Source organism: Pollachius pollachius (genome assembly GCF_949987615.1).
Source record: "Pollachius pollachius genome assembly, chromosome: 5".
NCBI lineage: Eukaryota > Metazoa > Chordata > Actinopteri > Gadiformes > Gadidae > Pollachius > Pollachius pollachius.
In genome coordinates this window covers 14,754,325-14,772,127 of record NC_136938.1, presented here as the reverse complement: position 1 = coordinate 14,772,127, position 17,803 = coordinate 14,754,325, and the positions used below count along the sequence as shown (strand labels likewise).

At 42.5% G+C, this 17,803-nt stretch overlaps 1 protein-coding gene across 1 annotated transcript; it reads left to right on the top strand.

Moving 5' to 3' along the window:
- Positions 1-386: 386 nt before the first annotated feature.
- slc22a31 (solute carrier family 22 member 31) lies at positions 387-15,691 on the top strand (the record flags this gene model as incomplete). The annotated part of the gene is given in 10 exon segments (XM_079737415.1): positions 387-488; positions 491-898; positions 1,820-1,923; positions 2,494-2,648; positions 9,899-10,067; positions 10,323-10,468; positions 10,727-10,835; positions 11,146-11,360; positions 14,676-14,787; positions 15,169-15,691. Coding segments are annotated over 10 exon segments (2,043 nt in total).
- Positions 15,692-17,803: the final 2,112 nt, after the last annotated feature.

Genomic DNA, 17,803 nt, shown 5'->3' with positions numbered 1-17,803 from the left:
TTTCTTTTAATGTGCATTGTAGCACTTTGAGGTCAATAAGTTGATGTAAAGTGCGTTATAAATAAAATGTATTATTATTATTAGTAGTAGTAGGCTCTTGCTCTTGATTTCAATATGAATTCCTAAAGTTACAGTATTTCTATTATAATTCTATTATAGTGTTCTATTATTATTCTATTATATTTCTATTATAGTGTTATTATTGCCTAACACTGTGCGCCAGTATATAAAAAAAATGAGTTAACACAAGACATTATCACCTAGTTGTAACGTATTTGGTTAAGAGGGGGACACGCTTTCTCACAGTTGTCTGACCCAATTATCCAGGGTCTGTTTTCTGCAGTTGTCCTTCTAACGAAGACAAGAGATGACCAACCGGTCTGTTAATGAACATCCCCTTTAACTCCCGCCCCTTGGGAAGCTGGTCTCCAGGTCCTCCTACATGTGCATCGTGTGGCGGCTCTTCCCAGCGGGTCGTCTGTGGCTCCACATCAGTGTTCTATCCAACATGGACTATGAGACCAAGGTTTACCCCGGGTCTGGCGGCTATGGACAGTTCAACCGGCTGGTAGTCTTGTTCAGCTGGTTCCCAACCTTTGCGGTCATGCTGAATCTTTTCTGCGACGTTTTCTACACTTTGATGCCGGAATTGTACCACTGCAAACCGGACCCTCGGCTGCTGCCCTCGTGTTTCCTATTCAGCAACTACTCCAAGCAAGGGTACCTCAACATCACCATCCCCTGGCTCAACAGCAGCAGACGCAGTCACTGTCAACTGTTTAAATACCCGAGAAATGTCTCGGTTTTTAACGAAAACCTCCCAAAGCAGAAGGTGTCGTGCACCAGGGGATGGGAGTACATACACTCTGCTGGACTCATCAGAAACTACGTGACTGAGGTGAGAGAAGCGATAGATGGGCAAAGATTTGGGTGGATACTGTTTATTTTGAGAGTAACTAGGCATGGTCATCAAATCGGAGATCCCAGATAAACTAATTCCAGGGTCGTTAGTTTCCGCCCTGCATTACTTTGAATTATTGCATCGTCGCTCAAAGTCCTCTCTCTGTTTGGCGTCCCGCTGTGGTAGAATCAGCGTGAGCCGCCGACTTCTAAGATTCAATTTTAACAACCAAAACCTCGCACCACTCCCTCGCTATCGTTCTTACTTTAAGCTGCCTTACCTAGAGGTAAATCCATTAGCCCACTGGTAAAAAGCAACACAGCCACGTGTGATACACCGCTTAAACACACACACACACACACACACACACACACACACACACACACAAACACACACACTATGTGTGATAAGGACATTTGACAGCTCAAATATTTATCCTCTCCAACCTCACAGTTATAGCTGGAAAGTGCACCTACTTGCTAGTGTTTCCCAACGTCTATTTCTTAATGGAAATATGTCTCATGCTAAACATGTAGCAGCTCTTACAGTGTAAGAACAGACAACAAAGTTCAAGTTCCTCTTTTCTATGACTGTATAAGGAAATACAGTAACATGTAAATATGTTGAGAGAGAATGAGAACCATAGTGAGAAGGAGCGAGAGTTGGAGTTGGGGGAAGTAGGAGTCATTGACCCTGAGCTGCATACTTTGTTTAATGCAATAACGCTGTCAGCAGACTTTCTAATTCAACATACAGGGACTTGATTCACTTTTCAACAAATCACACACAATGTGTCTGTGTGTGTTGTTTGTACTGCGTGCTTTTTCAGTAACTGACTCCAGCCAATCAGTAGTTCTTGTGTCTACTACTATCTGCTACTTCCTGTATGATGTGATGTCTTCCTGTGTCCTTGTGCAGTGGGACCTGGTGTGCGGAGACTACTGGAAGGTTCCTCTGCAGCACATCTGCTTCATGACAGGGTGGACCTTCGGATATGTTCTTCTGGGGACACTGTGTGACTGGTGAGGACTTCTGATTTTTGCCACTAGTTTCTGTATTTCAGATGAGATATTAAACTGAGGTCCTGATTCCCCCTGGTCACTGAAGATCACATGGCTGTTAGCGTGGCGTCCCGGATGCCCTGGCTCTTGTAACAACATGGCCAACCGATGGGCCCCTGGTCGCTATTCTGATGATTCCTCACCTCTCACTGTTAGTAGAAGAGGTGTGATATCCACTCACTCACTATGTATAGTGCATTGAGTAGCTTGAAAAGCAATATATATTAATATGTTGAGTCATTGTTATTAATAGTGTAACAGAGTGACAGCTTATTGGCTAATCACAAGAAATAACCACAATGGTAAGATTCTACCTCCCTTGAAGATGCTCAAGGAAGCAGACAGACCTCTTTTTACATTAATATGCTGGTTTTAAGGTTGCTTCCTTCTTCCTTCTTCTAAATGACTAAATAGTTATAGTTAAACATGAGTAGCCTTACGTTCTGGCCAATCCTTCAGAAACAGCTTATTAAACTTATTTTGTTAAGTAGCTTTTGACTGTTGCTGCACTGTGTGTGCTTTTCTCCCCAGGGTGGGCCGGCGGCGGGGGTTTCTAACCTCTGTCAGTCTGAGCAGTGTGCTGGGTGTGGCACTCTGCATCTCCAACAACCCTGTAGTCTTTCTCCTGCTGCGCCTGGCCCAGGGAGCCATGCTGGCCGGGGTCCTGCTGGCCTCCTATATTTCCAGTAAGGTTACAGATCCTATATTTGAAACACTTCTACATCTCTATTAGGGTCACAAATTCTAAATCTGATACATTTCTTTATCTTCCGCCAGGATCCACACCCTAAAGTTCTAGTAAGGTCACACATCTTATACTAATACACATCCTAAAGTACACCCACTATATCTCAGGTAGAGTCCCAAATCCTATTTCTTCAAATCCTAAAACACATCTATTATATCTTCAGTAAGGTCATACATCTTATATCTGATATCTGCATCTCTAGTTAGTTCCCATAACTATATATGATTCACAATCAAAACCTGCATCTCTAGTTAGTTCCCATAACTATATATGATTTACAATCAAAACCTGCATCTCTAGTTAGTTCCCATACCTATATCTGATTCCCAACCTTCATCTCTAGTTAGTTCCCATACCTATATCTGATTCCCAACCTTCATCTCTAGTTAGTTCCCACATCCTCTATCTGATCCACAACACCCTCTACATATATCTCACTATATCTCATGAAGTGGCTCAGAACCTATATTGAATACACCATTTACTTTATCTCAAGCAGTGATGGGGCTAACGGTAATATAAATAACGGCATTATGAACTGCGTTACTTTTTTCAGTAACGAGTAATAGATTACTCTTCCAATCATTATACGGTGCGTTACTATAATTGAAGCAGTTTTTTATTCAGACCTACTAGATCTCTTTCTCTCTCTTTACTGTTCTTCCTTGATTAGTGGGCACAAGACAATTGCATTAATGACGAACGATGGGCTGAGGTAGAGTAACATGTCACATTAAGCCAATCAGAGGTAGAGTTGGGTGGGTGTTGTTTACACACATTCAAAAGCACGCATAGTCGGACACACAAGGACACAAGTGAGTCAACGGGAAACAGGAATGGCGAGCCCAAATAATCCCAAAACAGCCTTCTTTAAATGGAAGTAGCCATTACTTTTCCCTCCAAGAAATTAAAGGAACGAGTGTAATCGTGAAATTATGCCGTCCTGGACAAGGTGCCTATCCACGTCGGTGTCAAGTAATTCAAATATCTTTCAACGTTGCATGCTTCCGTGCATTCAATGCTTCCGTGCATGAACATATTTCGGTGTCTCCATTTAAACTTAAACACTCCAAATGCAAATAACACATTACATGCTGCCTCAGGACGCCAGTAATGAGGTGTAGGATTTCATGTTTCCCTGTTTAACAATTTACCAATAAGATCTGTCACATATTCTTAAAGGGGACATATTATACCACCAGGTGTGAGTGTGAATAGCCATTACAAGCTGTTTTGAAAATATGCAGCTTCTGACATCACAGGTATTATACGTCCCCTTTATCCATAAATGTTCAGGGACATTTCAGGGTATATTTCAGGGAATTTATTTCCAAGGCCTCATCTACTGACTGAAGTTCCTGTCCATTTTTAAGACCCTAACGCATATGAATGACCCTCTGGCTGGTGATTGGCTGGTATAACCGGTTGCTTTGCCCTCTTTTCAGACATTTACATTTACATTTAGGGCATTTAGCAGACGCTAAATCCAAAGCGACTTACAATAAGTGCATTTGTTACAATAAGTACATTTGTCATAAGAAGTGAAACAATATATCGCTGTCGGTACAGTAAAGATGTTCATAGAACCAAGTGCAAGTATTACAATCGCTAGGCTAACCCATTCCCCGTGTAAAGCAATGATAGCAGCTACTGTAGATGCTACACAATTAAGTACCTTGAATAAGTGCAATATGTACAAGTGCCAGGACGTACAACATTCAATGGTGGCTGTGCATTGGTTTCTATGCAGAGTCGAGGTGAACTCTGAACAGGTGAGTTTTGAGTCTTTTGCGGAAGCTGGTGAGCGACTCTGCGATCCTGACATCGGTAGGGAGCTCGTTCCACCACTGAGGTCCCAAAACAGAGAAAAGTTGTGAGTCAATGGTGAGAGGGTACACTAACGTGTGTGTGGAGGTCAATCTGGGCTGCGGTTGTGGTTTCTGATAGCTTAAGATAGGGTTCTAGCAAGGTGTGTGTGGCACATTTCATATATAACATCACTCGTTAAAATACTCCTAGACAATGCCGTAAAGGATAAAAATAAAGTATCACAGAGTTTCCCTGGGGGGTTCTAAGTGCAAGTTTTCACTTACACTTCAAAAGTCAAGTCACTTTTTTGTTAGTCAGCTAAATCTATCTTTAATGACTCAACCTTTTCCATATTAGCATTTTTTGTCTCACTGTCAGATTTTTAGGATCAATAATGTTCAGTATGATGAGTCAAATTCGTAGTTAAAAGGTTTAGGGACAGTTAACTGGTAGTTGATTTAACAGCTTAAAGGTGTATCATGTGAGATTAGTCCTTAAAGATTAACTGAACTGAAATTTGAAGTTTAGTTGATACAACAGATGTATTGTCTGCCTTCTCATTGGTACAATAACTAAAAATGGCTGAACTTGCTAAAAGGGATAAAATTGTACAGTGAAAGTGTTGTTTATGTTACGGGGCGTCACCATGTTGGATTTCAACAATCAGCTACGTCACTGGCATGGTAACCTACTCCTACTCTGTGGCTCTAGCAGCCATAGCAGGTAATGAGTCAGACTCCAAGGCTCGCTGAAATGGCTACGGAAAAGCAAACAACCAGGTCTTCAGGAGGATCATACTGCATTGCCCCTGGCTGCAGTAATGAATTATATAGGGCCAAGGCAGCTGGGGTAATCATATATGTTTCCAAGCTTCTAATCAAACCACGGAGGGTCTGTAAACAGAAATTCCACATATGTCCCTTTCTACTCACCTTGATGACCACCGACTGGCCGATTGCTGATGCAGAGGGAGTTGCACTCGAAGAAGTAGTTTCATAGTAAGATGTATCTGTGCAATATTCATCTGTGCAATATCCATCAACATCCACCAGAAAGTAAAACTCCAACATCCACCTAAAGTAAATGTAACACTTGTGAATCTGCCTCGCATCTATGCTCATCCGCGGGTATATCTCCCAAAGTGCATCTAACATGTCTTTCAGGCCCCGTCCACACGGAGCCGATTTTTGGGTGAAACCATTCCTATAATAACCATGTTATTAGGCAGATAATAAACCATGTTCTTTAATAGGTCCACGGTCCCAGGGTGATTTCAAATAAAACCGGACCTATGCGGTTTCGTGTTAGGATTCGTGTGGACGCCTGAAGCAACTGCGTTGAAAGTTAGGGTTTTTTTTGTATTATTTTTATTATTTTTGTAGTTTTAAATAAAGCCCCTTGGTCAATTTAATTACTAATTGTACATTAAAAACTATTTCTACTCAATCTAAAAGATTTAACAACTGATATCTCCTCCTTGACTTGAATGTTTGTATACAGCGCCCAGGCTGGATGCTCGCAGGCTTGATGCGCTTGACTTTTTTTTGTCGAGAACCAGTGCCTTGAATATGTAGATACTACAGCGTTTGTACAGGTCGATGGGTTTTCGCAATGAGTCCGTCTTTAAGGAGATATTCCTGAAACGCATCAAAGGAAAATGAAGGGGGAAAGATCATTTTCGCCTTATTACTTGTGGTTGCTATTTATGGGGCGCTCCAGCGTCTCCGCTCGGACGTCCCTTAGAGACAGCATGGCCACTTCCAAAACCTCTCTCTCGCCGCACAGCATCCGAAATGCCCTATGCATGGTTATGCAACCTAATCCCACCATTAGATGGTCATGGTTGACCGGGACCCCTTGGCAGCAGACCGATTCAACGGCAGTGTCCATGCCCCGGCAGCACCCACACGCACACCAGTCACACCCACATGATCCGAAGGTGGAGCTGGAGCCTGAAATGTATCCCTCTCCACCGGGTGGTAGTCGGACACTACAGGCATGTCCCCTCACAGGCTCAATCGCGTAACCAGCCATATTAAAATCACTATTTTCCGCCGTGGAGTGTAGAAGACGTTTGCGTGTCTGCAGCAATGACCTGTCCTACCATGCCAGTGACGTCATCGAAAATGTCGCCGCTCTAATACTAACAGACGCATTTTCTTTAGTTGCTGAAAAAAAGCTGTATATTGATTTTTTAAATATTTTTTTTTGTCATTTTTTTATAATGGTCATAACTAACACGTTATCGATGTTGATTATTTCAGTTCAGTTCATCTTTAATGCTTAACAAATAGGGGGCCGCGTACTACATGATGTTTATGGTGTTCACAACTTTTGTTTTCTAACTGTCCTTTTATAAGATTGCGCTACACAGCCAACGTGATCCATAGCTGCTTACTGGTCAGTCTAAAGGAACAAGTTTAGTATCAAACATCATTCCTTTACTAGCCAAGAGCCCTATCCAGTGATGGGAAGCATCACCAACGTTAAATCTGGTTTTGCTTCTATTTCTCTCATTTATTTAATTAGCCAGGACTGACAAAATTTTAGAATAGTGGAGATTAGCAATAGGTATTGACAGGGGTCAAAACTAGCTTTTTTCACCACCGTCCCGGAAACGTCCCGAGAAACATTTTGAGCCGTCCCGAATCGTCCCGAATTTTCTCAAGAATCTTTTTTACATTTTGAGTTATTACTTACTGATAATATTAAAAAACCACAATACACTTTGTTGATAAAATAATATATTTACTTCCAGACTAGATTTGTTTAGCTTCAAGATGACAACCAACACCCTCAGTCAATGTGACCTTCTGCCAGTAACCTAATCCACCATTTAGTGACTGCATTTAGTGAGTTGTATTCGTCAAGAGGAGGATCATGCATGATTTGCATGAGGCTGTACAGAGTGTCATTGTCTAGGCGAGACCTCCAGTCCGACTTCACCCGTTTCATGCAGGAGAAATCACGCTCGCAGCAGGAGCTGCTCACGCCTTTTTCACGGGACGGTCAGCGTGTTTACACTGCCCGAGGTAAATTGCCTGCTTGAGCTAGCACCCCAATTTACCCTCCCGGACCCTACACACATTGGCGGTTTATTGGGTTTCATTCTGATGTAAATCCGACGGCTACGTGGTTCCGGGGGGGGGGGGGGGGGGGGGGTTGGGTAGAGGTGTTGTGCTGTCTCCACAGAGACAACGCAGCAATATCATTATGAGCAGTTCTAACTGGAGAGAAAGTGAAATACGCAAGCTGCTGATTACGTAAGAGAAGGTGATGCAGTCGCATTAAACAAAGACGTTGAAAGATGGAGCGATCTACGAGAGAGACGCAGAGGAACTGTCCTTACGAGGCATTTGTGGTGGTCAGTAAAATAAAGAATATGTTGGCGTTTTTGCACTTGTAAATAGGCCTAGTTAATCGCGTTTGTAGCCTACACTCAGACGTGAACTCATTCTTGCATGCGCGTGTCTTCATTCATAAAAAAAATAAAAACATTCGGGAGTATGCAAATTATTCTAAAGAGGTCTAGACTAGAGATGTGCGGTTGGCGGTCATACCCGCGGACACCATGGATAATCCACGGGTTGGGTGGATTGCGTGAAAAAAAGTAAGCCTAATACTTGGTGGAATTGCGGGCAGGTCACGGTTGAAATAAATAAATAAATAAATATTAAGTAGTTTTAACATATTGACTAGGCAAACGGCAAACGGACAAATTAGACATATACTTTTCTATAATCTCCCTGCGTCTGAAATGCGCGAACATCTCCGCCCAGTGCTCGTCCGCGGGGTTTCCATAAGCATTCCACTGCGATCATCCCTGCTGCGTATGCCTTCACACATTGTTGTAATATGCTGGATGCTTTATTCTTTCTATGTGGCTTTTAGTTATTGATCGGGCTACAATAAGACCACGTTGGATATGTAATCGCTGACAACAGGGGACATTTCATAGTGGTTGGACATTTTAGCGTGCCGACAGGCATTTGTCGGGACGCAGAACACGCAACTCAAAATCGGGACGTCTGGTCACCCGATGAACGGGCGGGTGCGGGTATCAATTGTTGAAAAAAACATTGCTTCGGGTCGATATTGATATTAGGCAGCGGGTACGGATGACATTACAGCTCATCCGCAGATGTAGGCTCCGTATAAAATAGACACATTTTCATAACCAAGAAAGCCCGCGCCATGACGAACGGGGGATTTTACCCCCTCGGTTTTACACAGGAAACTTGAGATAAGACGGTGAAATCGCCGGGCGTGCCAAGCTGCGACCGAACCGGCTTGGCAGTGTAAAGAGGCCATCACCATTTTTGCAAACAGTCTCTGCGTTTCACTGAAGAACAAAAACGCGAGCACGCCAGCCAATTGAACGAAGCTCAGTCATTTTTCCATTTACCTTTTCACATAAGTCTTTTCCACCGACCACGAACCCGTTCGGGTTCGCAGAAAGTGTTGAAAACTTAAATAGAAAAATGATGTCAGTGCCCACTAAATACTCTTCGTCCCGAGGTCGATCCGAGAGAGAATATTGATCCTCCCGATGACAATTAATTACGTCCCCGGGACGTCGTTAATTTTAATCCCTGGGTATTGACAAGAATGACAACCTACTTCTTCATCCTCTCATGAAGGACTGAGGGCGATGCAGTGACGGGAAACTCTTGAAGTACAAAGGTGTATTACGAGACAGAAGGGGTCACACTTAGCTGGGCTAGCTGCTAATAAAACTTGTATATCTCTGCCAAATAATAGAGATGTCTTTGACATAACGTCAAAACTGTTCTGTCTTCACATTGTTAATTAATGTACTTCACTTAACGTTGTTTTTAACCCCACCTTTAAATCTTCTGAGTTTGCTCTCCAATAAATTTGTTTTGTGTGGGATGTCATATCCCTCCTTACTTTCCCATCCCACATCTCTCTTCTCCCTTGCATCTATCCTCTCATCTTCCTCTGCTTTCTCTAATCTGTATCTCTGTTCTCATCTTTCTATCTGTTCTCCCATCTTCCCCTCTGTTCTCTCATCTCATCTTCCAATTGCCGTGGCAATTTCTTAGTTTTCCTTGAGATATTGCTAGTAGTGAGTGAGCCCAGAATCTAGTTTCCCACAGCCTTTTAACACAGTTCACACCCTTGCCGCAATGTAATTTTCCATACATCATGGGAGGGGAATTCCCTACTAGAGTTTTGTAATTTGTTAATGCATAATTTAGAAACATTTAGAAACAAAAAATTAATAATAATAATAAAATAAAAAAATCACATGACACATGAGGTGGCTAGATGACACAACCTGAAGAAAACAAAGCTTAATTTATTCAAATGAAATAACATGGATTTTCCCTTACAACCTGTCTCTTCTTTCCTCAGGGCTGGAGGTGTGCGACCCCCCTCATCGCCTAATGGTCGCCATGATCGGTGGCTTCTTCGGAGTGGGGGCAGAGCTCCTGTTGCCGGTTTTAGTCGTCCTATGCCGTGATTGGAAAATTCTCCAGGGCGTCGCGACGCTGCCCCTCATCCTGTTGCTCTCCTACTGGTGGTCAGCGCTATCTAGCACTTACTAGCCTAGTTTTGCATTAGCAAGGAAGCTTGGATTAACAATAGCAAGCAAGCCTAGATAAGCATAGCAATAATTAACATTCTATCACAAAGTGCTTTTTTAACCTATTTATCCTTCAACTAAAACTTGCAACACAAACATTTTCCTGTTCACCTGTTTCATCGTTTACTGTCTTTCTTCATATTTCCCAAATACTGCTTCCTGTTTCCTGCCTATTGCTTCCTGCTTCCCCAGTTGTGAGTCAGTGTTTCCAGAGTCTCCCCGCTGGCTGCTGTCCACCTCCCAGCTCCTCCAGGCCAAGAGGTCCCTCAAGATGTTCTCCTTCAGGAATGCACTCTGTCTCCGAGACGAGAACCAGCCAGGAGAGCGCCTATTGGCTGGTAAACATCCACACGCTCACGCTCTTGCTCTGAGAAAGTGAGAATTGAAGGATTTAACGGCTAAAGATCACTCTCTTGTCTTCCTCTTTGTTTCTCGTCTCTCTCGTCTCCCTCTCTCTCTGTCTCTCTCTTGTATGTCTCTTTCTCTCTTTTGTCACTTGTCACTCTCACTCTGTCTCTTATCTTTTTGCCTTTGTCTGTCTAAATGTTGTGTCTCTCTCCTTCTCTATCTCCCCTGCCTCCCTCCCCCTCCCCCAGAAATGGACTCTGTGTATGGGGACAACTGCCAGCCAGAGTTCCACACAGTCCTGGAGCTCCGACAGACCCGTGTCGTCTGGAGGAACTGTCTGATTCTCAGCTTCACTCTGTAAGAATCCTCTTCTTCACCTATATCTTAATCTTATTATTATTATTATTTTTTAACTGGCTCTCATCTGAAAGCCATGTCACCTTTTCTAAAATCTGACATCCAGATTTTCAGAATTCCAGCACTGTCCAGAAGTCAGCACTGGTTTTGAGGACCCTTTTAGAAATAATATACATTAATTAGAGTTAAACATGTTTAAGATGCTTCTGAGCTTTTTTATTATTGTTTTATTAGCTATAAAACCAGTAGTTTCAACAGCGTTACCTTCACCCTAGACTTCCTTCACTATTGTCTTATCTTGTTTCTCCAGCTTTATTGGGACAGGTATACAGTATTGCTTCAAAAGGAACCTGCACAGCTTTACCACAAACTTCTACTTCACCTACTTCTTGAGGGTCCTCACCAGAGCTCTAAGCTGCCTCTTCCTCTGTTTCACTGTCAACCGCTTCGGTCGCCGCAGCATCCTGCTTCTATCTGCCATCTTCACCGGGCTGTCCTCACTTCTCCTGCTGGCACTCACACTATGTAGGTGATCTCACTTATACAGCTCAGTCCCCACAATCGTATATCCCCTGATATACAGCTCAGTCCCCACAGTGTTATGTCCCCACATGTACAGCTCAGTCCCCATAATGTTATGTCCCCACATGTACAGCTCAGTCCCCATAATGTTATGTCCCCACATGTACCGCTCAGTCCCCACAATGTCTACATTATTACATAATATGTAAAATGTTAAGTATCTTATCGAACCAGCGCTAGTTGTCCTTATATGGTTTTCAACCCTCATATTTTCAACATTTTTGATAATCAATAATTTATACAAATTTATACTACTATCTGATTATCACGAAAGTCAACGAAACAAAACTTTTGTTGACAGCCCTACATCATAAGTCCCCGCAATATTTATTGCCCCACATGTACTGCTCAATCCGCACAATGTATCACAATGTCACTGAATATGCTGTTTGGACCACACATGCCACAATTTAAGTACAAACCTGTTCCCAATGCTGTTTTTAGCAAGTTCTCCTCCAATCCTGTTTTGACTACAATGTACGTGTCCCTTCATGTACAGTTTGTCCCCAAACATGAAGATGTACAGTGTAGGTGTCCCAACAAATAATGTTCAAACTCAGGACAGACCTTGTGCATCTACTATCTCACTTTCCCCAGAATGTATGCATTTTAAATCTCATGGTTCTCCATTGAATAGACAACACATTGAATTCTGTTAACCTAATTTAACTTAAAAGTGCAGTGTATGGAGGGCTTCCGATTTGGACAATGGAGTAGTTAGACGTATGTGACACTGTGCTCCCAGACATATCTCAATTTATCCTCTGAATAACTCGATAACCTAATATACAGTAAAAACGATAGATGAACCAGTGTAGAACCACCAGAAGCCACAAAAGTGTGCCGAAAACCATAGTCATTGATTTGACAGAAAAAATTTGCAAAACCAGAGCAGCTCAAGCTAGCAAAAGCCAGGCCAGCCCCGGAACAAGCATGGGTTCCACAGACATAATTAAGGCGATAAAATACAAATAAAATTCCGTAATGGGGGACAATGACGGCTTGAGACAAGAAATGATTCACAATGGACAAGAAATCAACGGTGAACTTGACAATCTCGTGGCAGAAGTGCACAATTTGACTGAATGAGTTGAAGAAGCAGAGTCCCATGTGGCGCAGGTGGAGGGATGGGCGGCGGCGGTGACGAGGCCTTCTGCACCGGCCTGGAGCAGCAAAGAACCATGCGGCGCAAGCTAACCAACCTGGGATCCCGCTCCCGCAGAAACTATATAAGAATCTTTGGCGTTGCAGAGGGGGAAGAAGAAAACTCTGACACTGTTTATTGAGAAACTCCTCAGAAGACAATTGCCACTAACCCAGGACTTGGCCTTGAAAATACAGTGGGCACATCGCGCAAGGAGTACAACGGGTTTAAGAAACAACCTTAAGAGAAAGGGAATTGTTTCTAAACAACGTGCACAATCATGCTGATCCACTCGGACATGGGGGCCCAGGAGGCACAACGTAAGATGAGAGCAAGAGCGAGGGATAAACTTCAAGGTTTCCAGAGAGGAGAAACTGTGTAAAGATAAATGGGAGCATATCTCACGAGCTGGTATGATTGTTATAATATTGAATGGCTCTAAAATGACTGAAACTATAGCAATTTGGCTTCGCACAGTTGACTCAACTAGTCTGGGAAAGGCGGGTTAATTTTTCGTATGAGTCACGTTACGTTGGGCGGTGGTGGTAGAGTTATTGTTTTTCGCCAGCCACCCTTAACATATGGCCCTTTCTTATTGAGGGGCTTCACCCCCGACCCACCACCGGGGTAACAGATGAGGAGGTAAGAGAGCCTCATCTTTCCTTGGAGGTCAACTCATTTATATGTTGAATCGTTTTTGTTTGTGTTCAAATTTTGCTTTTGGGGTTCAGTACTCTGTTAATCACATCTTGGAAACAAATGGCCGCGTCACATAATTTTGATTCACAGACTCCAGTTAGGGTCCCTGAATCTCACCCAATTTACAGCTTGGGTTAAAATGATATCTGTTTATTTGGGCAGGAGCTAGGAATAAGGATAAGATTCAAGACACTCCAATTAGACAAGGAAATGGGGGGCATAACACTGCCAGATCTAAGAGAATATTATTATGCTGCCCAAATCAGATACATTGTTTATTGGTGCTGCCAAAAATATCAAGCCAGATGGACGGACATTGAGTTAAATCTATATCAGGCTCCTCCTCAGACTAGGCTAGGTAGTAAACAATTTTCAATTCAAAAAGATAAAAACTTAAATTTAGAAGGAACACTTGAAATATGGACTGAGGTTGTCAAAAAATATAAACTGGTTGGAGTAAGTCAACTTTTGAATTGGCCTTGTCAATTTCCCCGGTTTGGACCTGCAGAAACTGCCAAAACGTTTGCTCAATGGGCCAAAAAATTAATAACAGCTCTTTGCACACTTGTTGAGGGACAAGTGTGTTTAACTTAGAAAACAGGGATATGTTCAGGTACTTTTAATTGACCTGTCACTAAGCTTTGCCCTTAGAACGCAGATGAGCCAATGACATTCCAGCATCCACTATACTCGGACATCAGCTCGGACAACTCCATTGAAAACAACAGGGAGGAGCCATAATATAACAATTTCATGGTGGATTTACATTGAAAAACATGGTTCAAACGATGTGCTTGGGGTACATGTAACATGGACAGTCGGTATCCCGCGAGTCAGCAGAATGGGGTACATTTCATCCCTTTTCCCAAGCCACAACGAGACAAGAGTGTGTGTAATGTAGATCAGACTGTGTGGCAGGCCAGAATACCAAATTAATTTAAGCTTGTCACCTTCTGTATGTATTTTAAAGTTTTGAATGTACTCCTCCATAGCGTATTGTACTCCCTTTTGATTGCTTCTGGAAGAAATTAATAATTTTCCGCCCAAAACTTCTCCAAAACCTGCTTTGATATACTGTCAGCTGATTTTTCCATATGTTTGTGTTTTCTAGTCTGGTTTGTTTGTCTGAGTTCGTCATGGTAACGACAGGGGTCGTGACTTAGCGACAGGTCAATTTACATTTCTATCACACAGAAGTTAAAAAAGAATATCAATAGATGTTAATTAAGTGATTGGATTGCTGACAAACTTTGGAGAGAATTCGGATGGAAAAACTTAATTAAATTTTTTCATTACACCACATATAAAAAATGAATAATTGGATAGTTTGTTGCATTAATAAAAAATTGTAGTTGTAGGGTGTGATGTTTTATGTTCTGGATGACATACTATGAAAACTTTTTTTGTGTGTGTAGACCTGCATGACGGTCTCCTCATGGTCCTGTCTGTTGTGGGTCTGCTCTCCTCTCAGGCCCTGGCAATGCTCAGTTTGCTCTTCGCCAGCGAGATCATGCCCACAGTCATACGGTACGAAATATCCCTTAAGTATTTATACAGCAGCATTGTTAAATATTTGATACTAAATGGTTTGTAATGTTCCATCTGTGTGCAGTATATTTCCATATAAGGAAACCTCTACCCTTTCATGTTAGCAAATCAATGCACTAAATTGAAGAATTAACAACAATTAGAAACTCGACCAGATGCTTCATTGACCTCGCAGAAACAATATGCCTATAGCACTGCGGAAGAGCATTTAATTTCAGCTGAATTGTTTTCCATTCCCTATCTTCTTCTTCCTCGGCTCGTCGTCTCATACTTTCTCTATCGCCACTCCTCTACTCTTCATATCTCACCCTATCTTCCCTCTTTCCTCTCCCTCCTCCCTTCTTCTGACCTCTCCCCAAGTGGTGGCTGTCTGGGCCTGGTGTTCGCGGCGGGCTGCGTGGGCATTGCCGCCTCCTCTCTGATGGAGCTCCAGAACAACGCCGGCTACTTTCTGCACCACGTCATCTTTGCCTCCTTCGCTGTGCTCTCCGTGCTCTGCATCATGCTGCTGCCTGAGAGCAGGTGCAAGCCCCTCCCCGACTCGCTGGACGACGGCGAGAGCTGGCGCCGCCCACCCCTCTTCCTTTTGCGCAGTGAACGGGACAGCCTGTTGCTGCCCACAAATCCTCCGCCCCCAGAGTACAATGCTAGCAGCTACTCACGCCTTCTGACGGCCACTCACCACATGCTGTGCAAGAAGGGAATACCGTTCAAGATGGCCGTTCCCGCACAGTCGTCATCGACAACGCCACCGCAGCTGGAAGTTGGCAAGAGAGTTGAGGAGGGATCATGGGATTACAGCTTCGCTGAGGGAGAAGATATCCAACCCCTCAACCCCTCTCTAGGTCTCTTGGACTCGCTGTCCATGTCTGAAGATATCTGAATGGTCCAGACCGACAATTATCCGTCATCCGATAAGACAGTGGTGTGGTAGAGAGGACTAGTTGTTTACAATATCAGCCAGCGGAACTTTGGGTGGTCCCCTCAACAACACAAGAGAGAGGATCCTTGTGCTTACAATAATTTGCTTTTGTAGGTATGAGAGAGAGAATTATCAGTAATCGCCTCACCCCTCCAGAATGCTGTACACAAAATTTGAGCACTTAATTAATGACATCACTGTCCTCTCATCTGTCGGTGTCTCTTTCCGTCTTTCTGTAGCCTGTATGTGCCGCTGTGATTCAATGTCTGTCCATATTTCTAATTGTGTGTGTATATATATATCTTGTCTCCTATTATGTCATTCATATTGTCATTTCTGCATATTTGTCTGTTTGTCGAGATATCTTAACCTCTGTCTGCCTCTAAGTTTGTCTCCAAGTCTGTCCAGTGACGGGGCCTAAGGGTATTAGCTAGCTATATCCTTATGCTATGGCAGGACTTCCTGATGAGCTAGTCATCAATAGCAACGTTGCTTCGAAAGAAAATGTCTTGTCTGTTTTGTTAGAAATTGTGTGTTGTTCTGTAGTTGTTGATTATGGTGAGGATACACGCAATCCTATTCTTCCACTGTAAATTTATTGAATCTCAATCAGGGTTCACTCTACTGTAATTACCTTGAGACTTCAAATCATCAAGTCAACCTTAAGTTTTGCCATAAGACTAAATGTTTGGTTGCCCTCTAAATGCGGGGAATACGCACTGCTCCCATCCAGATATCCATTTATGACAATTTATGACTTCATAGAGTGCCTAGGTCACGCCACTTCCGGTGTTCCAGGGGACTTTCTTTCCAGAGCTATTTAGAGTCACGACAGCGGAAGTTCAAACTACTTGATCGTCACAGGTTTTTTTTTTATTTGAAAAGAAAATTAATAAATCTGAAAATCATTCACAAAATAGACACATTTACATATCTACATAAATGTACATATATTAATAAATAAATCAGAATATAGATTTTAATTTAAAAAAAAAGAGGGGGGGAGGGGAATGATTAAGTTGCACAACAGTTCAATATGAAAGGATTCATTGATGCAGTGTTAAAAAATATTTCTGGCTGGGTCCGACTTAGCTATGATATGGAGTAGACATGTCTTCCTCGAGCTCCGACTACTTTAAGGGATTTGTTTTTATTTTTATGTTGGATTTTCTTCTTCGTTGAAATTGACTAAAATGGGCTTCGAAAGCGACCAGAAGAGACGGCAAGAAAGACTAGTCGCCTGCCGTTCCAAACATGGCCACCCTTGTTAAGCTGGAGAAGCATCGAGAAGCCCTCTCTATGGAATTTAAATATGCCATAAATTCACTTGAAGGGAAATTGGACTTTATCCAGACAACGGTCTCAGGCCATGGTAACCGCCTGACTTCCCTCGAATGAAGCCAGCTTTTGGCGAATCAGCTTAGTGATTAAAGGCTAGTGCTAAAGGCTAAAGATATTGACCTTGAGTTAAGCAGCCGCCGCAATAATGTAAGAATAACTGGCCTTGATCGGGCTCACAGAGCATTAACTACCAAGCCAAGCGCCGGGTCCAGTCCAAGTGCGGTAATAGCGCAAACCCACCATTAGACCATTAGAGTAGACTAGAAGAGAGGCGAGTATTACAGTTCAATTACCTTGAGAAGAATAGCTTTACAGCCGCCAATAATTAATTATTGTTAGCCATATAACAATAACATTCTAGGAAGAGAAAAGGTCAATGGGAGAATTCGAGCAGCTCTTTTCATGGATAAACAACACTTTAACAAAATAAGAGCAGTCAAGAAAGCTAAAGTTTGAAAGAAAAAACTTTATTATCACTTGCAAACAAGTAACAACAAAACCTGAGTTGGTTATATTTAGAGAATAAGCGTGCATTCAAAAAAAATTATGATACCTCTGTATGTGATTGTAGAATACATTCATGATGTAGGCTTGATGAATGTATGTTTGATTAGCTAGTTAACCTTAACATATGTCATCATAATCTTCTTTGTGGCTGTCATAAAGCCCTCCCCATCTTATCTTCTCAGGATGAGGTGAGCCAGGTAAAGAAAAGTTTATAGCATTTTAGGT